The sequence below is a fragment of the Meles meles genome, chromosome 12 (genome assembly GCF_922984935.1).
Source record: "Meles meles chromosome 12, mMelMel3.1 paternal haplotype, whole genome shotgun sequence".
Taxonomy (NCBI): Eukaryota; Metazoa; Chordata; class Mammalia; order Carnivora; family Mustelidae; genus Meles; species Meles meles.
Genome location: NC_060077.1, coordinates 71,957,884 through 71,973,833, shown reverse-complemented (window position 1 = coordinate 71,973,833; position 15,950 = coordinate 71,957,884). Strand labels below are relative to the sequence as shown.

At 36.5% G+C, this 15,950-nt stretch overlaps 1 protein-coding gene across 11 annotated transcripts in view; it reads left to right on the top strand.

Moving 5' to 3' along the window:
• The window catches only part of MBD1 (methyl-CpG binding domain protein 1), a 50,293-nt gene that overhangs the window by 16,677 nt on the left and 17,666 nt on the right, over positions 1-15,950 (top strand). For all 11 annotated transcript variants that reach the window (XM_046024199.1, XM_046024198.1, XM_046024197.1 and 8 more), the window contains 2 exons: positions 1,999-2,228; positions 2,927-3,100. In XM_046024199.1, the coding sequence (XP_045880155.1) occupies positions 1,999-2,228; positions 2,927-3,100 (404 nt within the window). The remainder of the gene's footprint in view (positions 1-1,998; positions 2,229-2,926; positions 3,101-15,950) is intronic.

The window sequence follows — 15,950 nt, the reverse complement described above, 5'->3', positions numbered from 1 at the left end:
GTGACCTTGGAAACACAAGGTAGTGATTAGATCCTATGTTTTCCTGCCTTTAGCATGGTTTAGAGTTGCAGTGTCCAATATGGTAGCCACTAGCCATACATGGCTTTTGAGCACTTGAAATGTGCCTAGAGTCACATGTTGAAATGACAATATTTTGAATATATTCGTTAAATAAAACATTATTAAAATTAACTTCCTGTTTCTTTTTACTTTCTAAAATGCAGCTACTAGAAAATGTTAAAGTATGGATCTGTTTTACATTATATTCATGTCAAACAGTAGGATTTTGAGTAATACTGAAACTGTGCATGGATTGGTATCACCTTGTTATTAGAGAACTCCAGTTCATATTTTACTCCTCCAGACTCTTCTTTCCTGACCACAGAGTCCTGTACAGTATGCCCCAAGCTTTGAAGGGGTTCCTGACCCCTGGCTACTGCTCAGGGTGTTTCTCACTACCCTTTACCCTCATTCACCTTTTCAGTCAAAATGTACCTCAGAACCAGGTTCCTGCTCTGACAACTCAAGACAGTTGATTCTTGATGACTTTGGTGTTTGGTTCTCAGCCCATATGTCTACTGGGAACCTGAATTCCTGTGTATATCCTGAACAAGGTGTAGTGTTGACCCTTTTCCACTTCATTACCATTGAATCTTCATTCATAAAATGCCATACATATTAGAGAATAGTAGTTTGTTAATTAAGTGGCTCTAGGCTCTAAATGGTTATGATACGGATTATGTACCTACCATATAACCCTCGACATCATCTGTCTCCAACCCACCTCAGCCCTGTCTTGTTCAACTAAAATTCAAAGTACCTGTATGTGTACCTTGAATCTTTTCATCAAGCTATCTGCAAATGTTGATTTTCTTTTCCTAGGAGACTACTTTACCAAGACCTAACACTAGTATTTTGGTAATCCTGACAGTGATGTTGGTATAATGTTAGAAGTGTAAATTATCAGATTGACTTTCTGCCATATGAGTTAAGAATTTTGTTACTTGTAAATCAGCATCCTGGAGTCTCCCTATTCACCTAAGGTTGACTTGATAAAATTGGCTGAAATACAAAGCTCAAGACCGTGGATTTCATGATGGCCCCAGGAGGAGTAGAAATTGCATCAAGCCTACCCAGAAATGTTTCCTTCTTCCCTCCTTTTCTCTCCCTTCCCTTCTTTCCTTCCTTCACACCGAGAACCAACAGTGGTAAGGCATTATTCTTCAATGCTAAGAATACAGAATTGAGAAAGACTGTTCACATGATTTTATTAAATGTGTTAATATGTATTCAAAATTGTGTGTTTCCAACTTTTTAGTGCAAGTTTGTATAAAAAAATTTAGAAATTTGAATTACCCCAAAATGTCAGGAGTACTGCCCTTGCATTAAACTGGGCACAAGAAAAATAAGAAGAAAACATTACTATCAGTTTTTTCTCCTTTTTCCTTTTCCTTTTTTCCCTTCCCAACCCCCTGCCTTTCTTCTCAGTATAGGGTTTTTTTAAATTGTCACAGCTCATTATATATATCCTAGATACTTAGAGAGAGTAGCCTCTTCTAGTTGAAAGTATTTTGATGGTAACTGTGTAATCTACTCCTGAGAAGCAATGTGGGGGCAAGATGAAGGTCAGGAATTAGAAGACCTCTAATTTTTGTTCTATACAGTTTCACCCTGACTATTGGAAGCACCTTGGACAAATCACTTACTGTTTGTGAGTTTGACTAAATAATCACTAGAGTCCTGCTCAAACTTTATAATTCCATGCACTTTTACTTAAATGGCACTTAAATATTTGAGACTGATTTGATGACATCTTATGTATAGAGAGGCTCAAAGAATCAAACATGTTAAACCTCAAGCACTTAAGCTATCTGCAGTTGTAGCAGGATGTATTACTTTGGTACAACCAATGTTATTTCGTATTGGTGGAGGTCATGATTACTTGGAAATATGCAATTGATTTTGGATCGGTTATAAGTGATAATTATTTGTTTTCAGAGAGCCAAGCCTCCCAAAGTTCACGGGGCTGAGCAACAACTGGAAAGAATCCAACGCAGCCATCAGAAACATCATGCTATTTTGGCTTCTATTAAGTCAAAGGAGAGAGATCGCTTGAAAGTTGAGTGGGACCAGCACAATGATCGCAAGTTTGTGGACAGTCTTGTGAAAGCAAGAATCAAGGATGCCATGCAAGGTTTCATCATCAACACTGAAGAAAGACGAAATAAGTAAGGTTCACAACCTGGTGCTTCAGACTATAAAACTTTCCCAAGATCCTGATGTGAGATTGACCAAAAATCAAGTGAATTTTTATATTAAGGGTCATAGCCAAGATATTCATATTCTTACCAAATCAGTAGCTATTGTTTGTTTGTATTTTCACTTGTGATAACCCACATTTGATAGAAAGCTAAGAATATATTGTTTAATATTTTGTTACTTTAGTTAAAAGCTGTTCATATTCTTTTGCTGATGATGTACATTATCTAATTTGTATGAAATCAAATAAAATATGGCACATCAGTTTCTGTTGCTTTAAATGAGGACTAGTCTTATTTTATAGAAGACTGCAGTGATTTTTTTTCCTTGCTAAATTTATGATTAAACATGTTCTTTGGGGGCACCTGGATACCTCAGGCAGTTAAGTGTCTGCCTTTGGCTCAGGTCATGATCTAAGGGTCCTGGGATTGAGCCCACCCCCCTACCTCCAACCAGGTCCAGCTCCCCGCTCAGTAGAAAGTCTGCTTCTCCCTTTGCGCCCCCTCCACCACGCCCATGCACATGTGCTCACACTCTCTCTCAAATAAATAAAATCTTAAAAAAAAAACAACAAAACACGTGCTAACTAAATAAATAAAAGTAAATAAAAAATAGTAAAATGGTCCATGTGGCATAACAGTTTTAATTTTTTTGTAATTATTTTCAGGCTACATGAACTTTTAGCATCAGAAGAAAGTGGGTATTTAAATGAAATGCAGTTGAAAGAAGAAACAATTAAGGAGAAAAAAGATAGAATGAGAGATAAAACCAGATTATTGAAAGAGAAGAAAGAAAAAGAGAGACAAGATCTTGTGGCTGAAAAATTAGACCAACAATTCAGGTAATGATATCAGGAAAAGCACACAGAATCTGAAGTTGATGTATGAAAAAATGATTTAGGAATACTAATTTATAGGAAAGTATGGCCTTGAGATTGTATTCACAGTAGTTGTGCCTCTAACTCTTGGTAATTATACATATCATTGGATAATGCAGGCACTGAAGGTTGGCTGGTTTTGTTTTGTTTTGTTTGTTTTTTAAAGATTATTTACTTATTTGACAGAGATCACACGTAGGCAGAGAGGCAGGCAGAAAGAGAGGGGAAGCAGGCCCCCCGCTGAGCAGAGAGCCCAACGTGGAACTTGATCCCAGGACCCTGTGATCATGACTCAAGCTGAAGGCAGAGGCTTAACACACTGAGCCACCCAGGCGCCCTTGTTTTGTTTTGTTTTAATCACAGTGTGCCTCCAACTGACTTTGCACATTTATGTCACCTGCCTGGCTTTTCAGTTATTGTAGTTTTTTTTTTTTTAATTAACATATAATGTATTATTTGCTTCAAGGGTACAGGTCTGTGAACCATCAGTCTTACACAATTGGTTTGCTGTTGTTTTGTAGTGAGAATGCTTCAGACCTAATGTGTTAACAAATTTTAGATATGCAATATAGTGTTATTGTCTATAGTCACCATATTCTATGTTAGATCCCCATAACTTATTTATTCACAAACTGAAAGTCTGTGTCCTTTGACCAGCATCTCCTCATTTTTCCCACCCTCAGTCCCTGGGAACCACCATTCTACTCTGTCTCCATATATTCAACTTTTTTTTTTTTTTAAGTGAGAGTACAGTCTTTGTCTGTCTTAACCCACTTAATATAGTGTCTTCCAGGTTCATCCATGTTGTCTGAAGTGGCAGGATTTCCTTCTTTTTTATATTGACTAATATTCCATTTCACACACATCTATGTGTACATAGATGTGTGTATATATATGGTATATATATCACACATTTTCTTTATCCATTTAAATAACACTAGGTACTTAGAATGTTTCCATATCTTGACTATTGTGAATAATGCTGGAAAGAACATGAGATTGCGGATAACAAGATACCGATTCCATTTCCTTTGGCTATATGCTCAGACGTGTGATTGTAGGATCATATGGTAGTTCTACATTTAGTTTTTTTTAGGAATCTCCATTCTGTTTCTCATAACAGCTGTACCAACTTAAATTCCCACCAGAGGCATACAAAGGTTTCCTTTTCTCTACATCCTGGCCAACAATTGTCATCTCTTGTTTTTTTGATAATAGCCATCCTAGCAGGTGTGAGTTAATATCTCACTGTGTTACTGATTTGCATTTCCCTGGTGATTAGTGACGTCGAGTGCTTTTTCACATACTTTTGGGCCATTTGTATGTCTTCCCTGGGAAAATGTCTATTCAGGTCCTTTGTTCATTTTTAATGCTATTTTTTGGGCCTACTGAGTTGTATGAGTTCCTTATATATTTTTTATATTAACCCCTTAACAGATACATAGTTATCTGTTACGTTATCCCATGATTGCCTTTTCCATGTTGTTGTTTGATTCTTTGCTGTGCAGAACTTTTTAATTTGATGGGGTCCTACTTGTTTATTTTTGCTTTTGTTGCCTTTCCTTTTGGTATCATATCCAAAAAATAATGTCAAGACCAATGTCAAAGAGATTTTTCTCTGTTTTTGCCTATGTGTTTTATAGTTTCTGGTTTTATGTTTAAGTGTTTAATCTGTTTTGAGTAAACTTTTATGAGTGGTATATATAGTACTCCAATTTCATTCTTTTTCATGTGGATATCCAGTTTTTCCAATACTACTTATTGAAAAGATTATTCCCCATTTTGTGTTCTTTGCCTCCTGGTAAGAGATTGGTTGACTATGTATGTTCAGATTTATTTCTGGGTCCTTTATTTTGTTTCATTGATCTATATATCTATTTTTATGCCAATACTATATTGTTTTAATTACTATAACTTTGGAATATAGTTTGAAATCAAGTGTGTGATGCTTCGAGCATTGTTCTTTTTTTTTTTTTAATCAAGATTGCTTTGGCTCTTTTGTGGTTCTATCTGAAATTTAGGATTGTTTTTTTCTATTTCTGTGAAAAATTCCATTGGAATTCCAATTCCATTAGAATTTTGGTTGGATATTGCACTAACTGTATAGATCACTGAATGGTATGGACATTTTAAATCAATATTGATTCTTGGGGTGCCTGGGTGGCTCAGTGGGTTAAGCCTCTACCTTTGGCTCAGGATCTCAGGGTCCTGGGATCAAGTCCTGCATTGGGCTCTCTGCTCAGCCGGGAGTCTGCTACCCCACCACCCCACCGCCTGCCTGCCTCTCTTCCTACTTCTGATCTCTCAAATAAATAAATAAAGTATTAAAAAAACAACAACAATATTGATTCTTTCAATCCAAGAACAAAAGACTCCTTTCCATTTATTTGTGTCTTCAGTTTCTTTCATCAGTTTTCCGTGTATTAATCTTTCACGTCCTTGATTAAGTATTTTCCTAAATATATTATTGTTTCTGATGCTCTTCCAAATAGGATTGTTTTCTTAATTTCTCTTTCAGATAGTTCATTTTTTGTGTATAGAAATGCAACTGATTTCTGTATGTTGTTTTCATATCCTGCAACTTTACTGAATTTATTGATTAGTTCTAACTATTTTTTTGGTGGAGCTTTTAGGGTTTTCTATATATAAGATCTTTCATGTGCAGACAGTTTTGCTTCTTTTCCATTTTAGATGCTTTCTATTTCCTTTTCTTGCCTAACTGCTCTAGTTAAGATCTCCAACTCTGTACTGAATAAAAGAGGCAAGAATGGGCACCCGTATCTTGTTCCTGATTTCTGAGGAAGAGCCTTCAACTTTCTACCTCTGAGCATGATGTGAGCTGGGAGCTTCTCATATATGGCCCTTACTGTGTTGAGTCACATTCCTTCTGTACCTAGTTTGTTAAGAGTTTTTATCATGAAACTATGTTAAATTTTGTCAGATGTTTTTTCTGCCTCTAAAGTCATGATCTTACAATTTTTATCCTTTATTTTGTTAATGTGCATCACGTTTATTGATTTGTGTATATTGAACCACCCTTGCATCCCAGGGATAAATTCCATTTGATCTTGGTGTATGGTCCTCTTAAAATGCTGTTAAATTTGGTTTACTAGTATTTTGTTGAGAATTTTTGCATCGATGTTCATCAGGGATATTGGCCTGTAATTTCCTTTTCTTGAATGTCCGTTTATGGCTTTGGTAGCAGGATAGTGCTGGCCTCATAAAATGCATTTAGAAGTGTTTTCTCTTCCTCAATTTTTGGGAGGGATTGGCATTAATTCTTCTTTAAATGTTTGGCAGAATTCACCAATGAAGCCACCGTAGTCCTGGGATTTTCTTTATTGGGAGATTTTTTGATTAGTGATTCAATCTCCTGACTCATTATTGGTCTTTTCAAATTTTATATTTCTTCATGATTCAGTCTTTTAAAAAAAATATTTATTTGAGAAAGAGATCACAAGTAGGCAGAGATGCAGGCAGAGAGAGAGCAGGGAAAGCAGGCTCCCTGCTGAGCAGAGAACCCAATGTGGGGCTTGATCCCAGAACCCTGAGACTATGACCTCAGCTGAAGGCAGAGGCTTAACCCACTGAGCCACCCAGGTGCCCCATGATTCCATCTTGATAGGTTATATATGTCTAGGAATCTATCCGTTTCTCCCAGGCTATTTAATTTGTTGGCTTGTAATTATTCATAGTAGTCTTCTATGATCCTTTATGTTTTTGAAGTGTCAGTTGTAATGTCTCCTCTTTCATTTCTGATTTTATTTATTTGAGTCTTCTCTCTTTTTTCTTAGTCCAGCTAAAGGTTTGTCAATTTTGTTAATTTTTTCCAGAAACCAGTTTTTACTTTCATTGATTTTTTTCTATTATTTTGCTAGTTTCTATTTTATTTATTTCTGCTCTGATCTTTGCTATTTCCTTTCTTCTGCTAACCTTGGGAATAGTTTGTCCTTTTTCTAGTTCCTTGAAGTAAAATTAGTTGTTCACTTGAGGTTTTTCTTTTTTCTTAATATAGGTGTTTATTGCTATAAAATTCCCTATTAAAACAGCTTTTGCTGCATCCTGTAAGTGTGGTATGTCATGTTTCCATTTTCATTTGTTTCAAGATATTTTCTGATTTCCCTTTTGATTTCTTCTTTGGCCCACTGGATGTTCAGAAGTGTGTTTTTTAGTTTCCACATTATTTGTTAGTTTTCCAGCTTCCTGTTATTAATTTCTAGTTCCATACCATTATGGTCAGAAAAGATACTTGATAAGATTTTAATCTTCTTTAATTTGTTAAGACATTTTTTGTGACCTAGCATATAATATATCCTAAAGAATGCTCCACAGGTGCTTGAGAAGAATGTGTATTCTGCTGCTGGTGGATAAAATGTTCTGTGTATGTCTGTGAGTTCCACTTGATCTAAAGTGTACTTCAAGTTCTGTGTTTCCTTATTGATTTTCTTTCTAGATGATCTATTTCCTGTTCAAAGTGAAGTATTGAAATCCCCTGCTATTACTGCATTGCTGCAATTTCTCCCTTCAACTTTGTTAATATTTGCCTAATATATTTAGGTGTTAGGTGTGTATATATATATATATATATATATATAATTATTATATTCTTTTGATGAATTGATCCTTTATAATTACATAGGGACCTACTTTGTCTTTTTTTTTAATAGCTTTTGAGTTAAAATCTGTTTTGTCCGATTTAAGTTTAGCCACCCCTTCTCATTTGGTTTCTCTTTGCAAGGAATTTTTCCATCCTTCACTTTTCAGGCTTTATATGTCCTTAAAGCTGAAGTGAATGTCTTGCAAGCATCATACAGTTGGATCTTGTTTTCTTTTTTTTTTTCTGTTCAGCCACTGTGGATACTTCCGAATTTCCTATCTTTGATTCTTAGATTTTTATTCGATTTGATCAGATCTGGTGGTGATACCCTCTCTTGCATTTTTCATTTCACCCATTGTATTCTTTAGCTCCAGAATTTCTGTTTGGCTCTCTTTTATGATTTCTATCTCTCTGTTGAAACTCTCAGTTTGTTCACATATTATTTTCCTGATTTTGTTTGTCCATGTTCTCTTGTAGCTCACTGGGCTGCTTCTTCTTCTTTTTTTTTTTTTTTAAGATTTTATTTATTTATTTATTTATTTATTTATTTATTCATTCATTCATTCATTTGACAGAGAGAGAGCACAAGAAATGGGAGCAGCAGGCAGAGGTAGAGGGAGAAGCAGGCTCCCCGCTGAGCAGGGAGCTCAGCACGGGGCTTGATCCCAGGACCCTGGGATCATGACCTGAGCCAAGGGCAGATGCTTAACCAACTGAGCCCCCTGGGCATCTCCCACAGAGCTTCTTTCGAACAATTATTTTGAATTCTTTAGGATTGGTTACTGGAAAATTATTGTGTTCCTTTGGTAGCATCATGTTTTCCTGATTTTTTTGTGTTCCTTGAAGTCCTGTATTGCTCTCTTCACGTTTGAAGAAGCAGTTACCTCCTCCAGTCTTTATTGGATTGCTTCAGGAGAGAAATACCTGAATATATAGCTAAATAAATAGCTGAATAGTTCAGCTCTTAGAGCAAGGACATATTTACATATTTATAATTTCATTATATATGTAAGTCCTCAGTTATATTTTCAGTGCCTCTAATAATGCCTTATAAAAGTGTGAATTACTTGTCTCAGGATGATATGTTGATTTTGCCTCCTCTTTTCACTCATGTTTCTTTTATTTTTTTAATTAAAAAAATATTATGTTTATTTATTTGACAGAGAGAGACACAGCGAGAAAGGGAACATAAGCAGGGAAAGTGAGAGAGGGAGAGGCAGGCTTCCTATTAAGCAGGGTCCCTGATGCGGGGTTCCATCCCTGGACCCTGGGATCATGACCTGAGCAAAAGGCAGACACTTAATGACTGAGCCACCCAGGTGCCCCTCATTCATGTTTCTTAATGTAGTGATGATCACATGATGTAACCCTTGCAATGCTCCAGATTATCCACTTTATGGGTGTCTTAATTTTGGAGTAAGTGATTAAAATTTTTATCTTCAGAAGGGATCTTTAAAGTTCAGATGTTGCCTAGAAATGCTTAAAACATAGCCATTATCATTCAATAATTAAATAAATATTTCTGAACCCCTACTTTGTGCCAGATTCTGTGATTAAATAATAGATTGATTGGCTTAACAACAACAACAAATGAGTGTCACTTAAGCTATCAGGTCACCAAATGTGAGCCGGGCAGGTTGTATATTATGTTACTCTGGATTCATGAACAGAATAATGTAACAAAGTAACATAACAAAGTAAATGTAAACCCCGAGTTAAAAGTCTAGCACAATTCAGATGGAATACAAGAGTTCATTTTATACAGCATGCAAAATTTGAGCAGATTAGAAATCCAAAGATCAACAGGTGCAAGGAAGCAGCAAAACCAGGCATGTAGAGGATTAAGATATGGTTTCAAAGGCAGAGCTTTTGCCACCTCCTCTCTCTCTGCTATGAAGTTGTTATTAATCATATAGACTGCCCTAAATCCTCCTAGTAGAGGCCCAGGAGGACAAGTAAGCTATATCAATGAGTAGTGTGTACAAATTACAGATACAGCTGAGCTAGCAGAGAATTAGACTGCTCAAACTGAGGGAATGGAAAGTTCCAGGGCTTGGGGAACTGCTGAAGGAGGGCAGTGAAGAAAACGAGAGTAGTAATGCATAGGGCCAGAAGGGACTCGTCACTTTTTTCATCTAGCAAATAGGTAACTTGAGTTCCACAGGTATTACTTTTCTGGAGTCTTAAAGCTTGTAGTAACCAAGACAGAATTACACTTGTATTTTCTAGCCTATGTAAAGTGTAACCTCACCACCGTCCTTGGTAGGACTCAGACACTCCCTACTGGGTGCTGGAGGAGAAGACGCAGGGAGGGACAAAGGGGACACTGGCAAGGGAATTTCAATGACCATTCATATATTTTCCACTCCCTGGTAAATGTTGTTCAACACAGCTTCATAGAGAAGTTGTATAACTTGCTAAGTAGGTAAATTTTTAGGCTTTTGAAAAAACAGTTGTATCCTACAGTGTTATAATTCATCTGAAAACAAATTGTTTTAGTATTTTTAATGTAATATTGCCAATTCTTCAATACAGAGCATCACACGTAGTTTTAATTCTTTATGAGAGTGAAGGATGAGGATTGAATTTTGACCAACGATATCAGGCCCCACTGGGGCACTGGGTGTCTCAGTCAGTCAAGTGTCTGACTCTTGATTTCAGTTCAGGTCATGATCTCAGGGTCCTGGGATTGAGCCCTGTTGTTGGGCTTAGCATGGAGTCTGCTTGAGGATTCTTCCTCTCCACCTGCCTCTCTCCCCGCTTGCATGTTCTCTGCCTCTTTTTCAAATAAATAAACAAATAATCTTTTTAAAGATCATGCTAGTTCAGCAGTAAATAAATAAATAAATAAATGAATAAAGGCCCCATTATCGAAAATATAACTGGAGCTTTAATACATATGTAGAGCAAGATGGAATTGCTGCTCCTCCTCCTCTGCTATCTCCTCCTCCTCCTTTTTGTATCCCCCTGTATGATATGCCACAATTTATTCAGTTCCCAGGTGATAGGCATTTCAGTTATTTCTGGTTTGGGACTCTTATGACTGCAGCTGCTGTGAACATGCTTGTATGTATCTTTTGGTAGCCACATGCTTTCATATCTGTTAGGTACCTAGAATATTTGATGCCTGGAATGGGTCATTTTTAGTGTTCCATTCCTCTAAACAGAAAAATTAATGTCAGTAATAATGGAATGAAATGAATAATAATTACGTGACAGTCAATGATTTCTCTTATTTTAAATTTTAAAATAATTTAAATGTGTAATGTAAATGTGTAATTACACATTCACAGAAATTGTCAAGATAGTACAGAGGTGCCATGTACCCTTATCCCAGTTTCTCACCATGGTTATATCTTAATATAACTATAGCACAATATGAAGAAAATTGGCAGTGGTACAACATGTGTGCACAGTTCGGTGTCATTTTATCATGTGTAGATCCAAGTAACTCGCCAGCACAATCATGGTACACAACTCTTCCATCACCACAAAGATCTCCCTCATACCACCCCTTTATGGTCACATCCACTCCTCGCACCCCCACCATTCCTAATTTCTGCCTACCGCTAATCTCTTCTCCATTTCCATCATTTTTGCCATGTCAAGAATGTTACATACAATATGTGAGGTTTTGAGATGGGCTTTTTTTGTTACACAATATAGTGCTTTTGAGGTCCATCCCAGTTGCTGCATGTGTCAATAGTTGGTCCTTTATAGTCCCTTGCATGGATGTACTTAGGTTTGTGCAAACCATTCACTACTGAAGAATATTTTGGTTGTTTCTAGTTTTTAGCTATTATAAATAAATCTAATGTGAACATTTGTATACAGATTTTTGTGTGATTGTAAATTTTCATTTCTCTAGGATCATTGTCCTGGGCTACTGCCAGGTCTCTCTGTGTATGTTCATTTTTAGAGAAACTACCAAAGTGTTTTCCAGCATGGTTGTCCCATATTATATTTGCACCAGTAATGTAAATAGACCAAGTTTTTCCATGGTCTTGCCAGATTTTTATATTGTCACTATTTGAACAGAGGTATGTATTTATATCTCATCAAGGTCTTTTTTTTTTAAGATTTTATTTATTTGACAGTCAAAGATCACAAGTAGGCAGAGAAGCAGGCAGAGAGAGAGGAGAAAGCAGGCTCCCTGCTGAGCAGAGAGCCCAGTGTGGGGCTTGATCCCAGGACTCTGGGACCATGACCTAAGTCGAAGGCAGAGGCTTCAACCCACTGAGCCACCCAGGCACCCCTGATATCTCATCAAGGTCTTAATCAGCATTTCCCTAATGGCTGGTGATGTTGAACTACTTTTATGTGTTTATTTGCTATCTGTATATCCTCTTTGGTGAAATGTCTCTTCATGTCTTTTGCCCATTTTCTATTTGGATTAGCTATTAAGTTTTTAGAGTTCTTGTATATTCTATTTTATAAAAAGATTTTATTTATTTATTTGACAGAGAGAGAGCTCGTGAGCACAAGCAGGGGGAGTAGCAGGCAGAGTGAGAGGGAGAAGCAGGCTTCCCGTTGATCAGGGAGCCAGATGAAGGGCTTGATCCAGGACCCTGGGATCATGACCTGAGCCAAAGGCAGACACTTACCTGACTGAGCCACCCAGGTGCCCCTGCTCTTTATATATTCTAGAAATGAGACCTTTGTATGGGATAAGTGGTTTGGAAACATTTTTCTTCTTAGTCTGTAGTTTGTTTTTTTCCTCTTAACAGGGTCTTTCACAGAGAGAAAGTTTTTAAGTTTGATGAAATCCAGTTTATCAATATTTCTTTTATGGATCATGATTTTGATACATCGTGAATTTTTTTTTATTACATGGCCACTTAAAAATATTTAATCAAATTTCATCAAAGATTACTGGCCATATTACATGCCAGGATTAGCTTTCTACAAACAACTTTGCTTTCTGTGTACAAATCAGTGTCAGTGAAATAAAAAATAAAACTATATCCCAGGCAAAGAACTTTATTAACCTTGTTTCAAACTTTATTCCCAGGCTTCCTCAGCTTAATTTGCTTCCAAGAATGAATTGTGCATAAGCAGAAACTGAAAAGAGCTGCAGTGTCCAATGGCTTGGGCTTAAAAATATTAGAGATCTAGATTTTATCAGATCCAGGGATAAAATTTTTTAAAAAGCAGTCATAATAAAAATAACAGCTCCCAGTAACTTCTTCAAGTTTTATCTTCTGCAGAAATTGACTCAATTGAGCTTGCTTCATCCTCCTCCTCCTCTCCGATAGCAAGAGGGACTTTTCCATCCACAGATTGTTTGGGCAGAGCTTCAGCCAGTCTTCTTCAACTGGTCAGACTGTCAGCACCAAGTTGGCTTAAGATACTGGCTAGCTTTTCCATCGCTGCTTTGTGTCAGCGTGGCCTGTAATGGTGAAAGTGTTCGCTGCCAACAATGCCTGAACTTTGGGGTTGTTAAAGTGGATCACTGTTCTTTGGTTTGTGAACTATTCACTTCTTCAATACCAGAGGTATTGTATACCCCTAACTTCTTTAAGGAGAACTGAAGGTTTTTATCATTGGCTGTAGCTCTTCTGTGAACCACCTTCTTCTTTTGGCGAGCAATTCCTTTGCCACCAATGCGCACTTGTGCTTGCAGTTAGGTGAGTTTCTCCTGGTGGGTGATAGTTTCTTTCATCAGTCTTGTTGGAGCGGAAACAGTACTGCCCTGGCGGGAGTAGGGTTGGCGTGTAGGCGGTCTCTGTCAGACCAGTTGAGATTAGGTGCACACACGCAGGGATGCAAGATGGCAGCTAGAGCTATTTTTTGTTTTTTAAGATTTTATGTATTTATCTGACAGAGATCACAAGTAGGCAGAGAAAGAGGAGGAAGCAGGCTCCCCGCTGAGCAGAGAGCCCGACGTGGGGCTCCATCCCAGGCCCCTGAGATCATGACCTGAGCTGAAGGCAGAGGCTTAACCCACTGAGATACCCAGACATCCCCTGAAATTTGTTTTTAAGTATCCTGTATTTATATGCAATTAGTGATTAGATCCCAGATTAAAGTAGACATTTTTTGGCTTTATTTTGTTTTTGTGTTTTTATTAAAGGAATACCCTAAGATGTGTCAGAACACTTGAGGATTGTCTTGCCTCTGTTAATTACTGATAGAGGTGATAGAATGAAGTACCAAAGAATCCAGATTCCAGGGCCAGACTACCAGGTCTTCAGTCCCAGCTCTAGCACATATGAAATGTATGAACTTACCCATGATGCTTAACTGCTCTGTGCTTCCATTTTATCTAACCTGGAGATAATAAGAATGAACTTGGAGTGATGTTGCAACATTGGTTGTTATGAAGATTATAAGAGTTCGTACAACTGCTCAGAACAGCACCTGGCAAATAATAAACACTTAGTAACTGTTGTTAATAATATTACAACTACTGGCCATGTGGCTTGGGAAGACATTAAGGTTTCCTGAGTTTCAATTGCTGTAACTCTAAAATGGGAATAATACTTGCTGCTCCATCTAAGTTATAAGACCCATGTGAGGATAAAATAAGATTTTATGGTGAATTAAAACATTCACAAACATAAGGTTTTCCTCTTATCAATGATTATTTTAATAAAAATAGAGAGATACACTTTTCTCTGTAGATAAAAATGAGCTTCCCTGAATCAAGTGTTCTCAAGGTTAAGTGAACAGATGAATCATTAGGATGTAGGGAGGAAATATTTGATGTTTTTTATTTAAATCTCATCTGTCTTTGGTTTTTGTTTTTGCTATATTTAATAATTTAGGTGATATAGTAATATAGTAATAATTGCATACAATTTATAAGTAATAATCCTACCTGTTTGTGGGTGCGTAGAATTTTTTTTTTTTTTTTTTTTACTGAAAAGGATACCTAATCAAAGTTTGAAGATTTACTGATCTAAAGAAATACTTGATAGGAGCACCTTCATACAGTGTTAATTTAGGCTTTCTTGACAACAAAATTCATCAGGTGCCTTACAACATTTTTGTACTCTGATTTTATATTAAGGAAAGGAATACCTTAGGAAATCATCAGAAATAAGCAGAAAGAGCTACATTTATAAATATTCTTTGCAACATTATTGTAAGAGTCAGAAGAAACCTATACATTCATCAAACAAGGAAATATTTAAATAAATTGGTATATTTAAAGGCTCTAGCTTCTATTCCATAGCTTAGTAAACTATAATAAAGTTTTGGGGTTAGGTATTTTAAGAAGATTCCATGAAGAGATATTCCCAAAATAATGTTAGGTGGAAAATTAAGATATAGGGAGATATCAATATAAGTACATAGATACACAGAATGACCCCAATTCTAATAAAAATGCACATACATAAGACTAGAATGAAATACACTAACATGCTAAAAGCAGTTATCTCTGGGGAGAGGGATTAAGCATATTTTTATTTTCATACTTTTCTATATTTTCCAGTTTTCTGTATGTATTAGTTTTATAATTAGAAAGGTTTTTAAAAAAAATATTTATTTATTTGACAGAGAGATAGAGAGCACAAGTAAGCAGAGCAGCAGGCAGAGGGAGAGAGAGAAGCAGGCCCTCTGCTAAACAGGGAGCCTGATGCAGGGCTCGAACCTAGGACCCTGGAATCATGACCTAAGTCGAAGGCAGACGCTTAATGACTGAGCCACCCTGGCACCCCAGAAAGTTTTTTTTTTTTTTTTTTTAAATATCATAAGCCATAGTTGTTGTTCTTAGGCTTCAGTTTTTTATTAACTGAATAACTTTTCTGGAGTATAAGTCATAGGATTAGGAAAGACTTTAATTTATTGTCATGGCCAATTCTGATAGAATTTCACTGATGAATTTGTTTTTCAATGTTAAAGTGATTTTTTGTTTGTTTGTTTGTTTTTGGTAACTTAGCAATTTCAGCTTCTGTAATCTTTTTGAGCTTTTCACAGAATATAGATAACTGCCAGTTACCATTATTTTGCTAATAAGCATAACTTTTTATCAATTTAACCAACAATTATTTAATGGACATTGGGTAGGTAGTATGGGGAATATATTCCTGAAATATAATAACCCAATAATCCTGAGTCCCAGCCCTTACAGATAGTCCCCTTTAGTCAGGGAAATGAGACTAGTCCTCATCAATTGTTGAGCAATACTTAACCTTATCTGATAAATGTCAATTTCTGTGTATTGCCCATGCTTGTAGTTTTAGACTTCAACCTTTCTTTCAACCTTAGCAA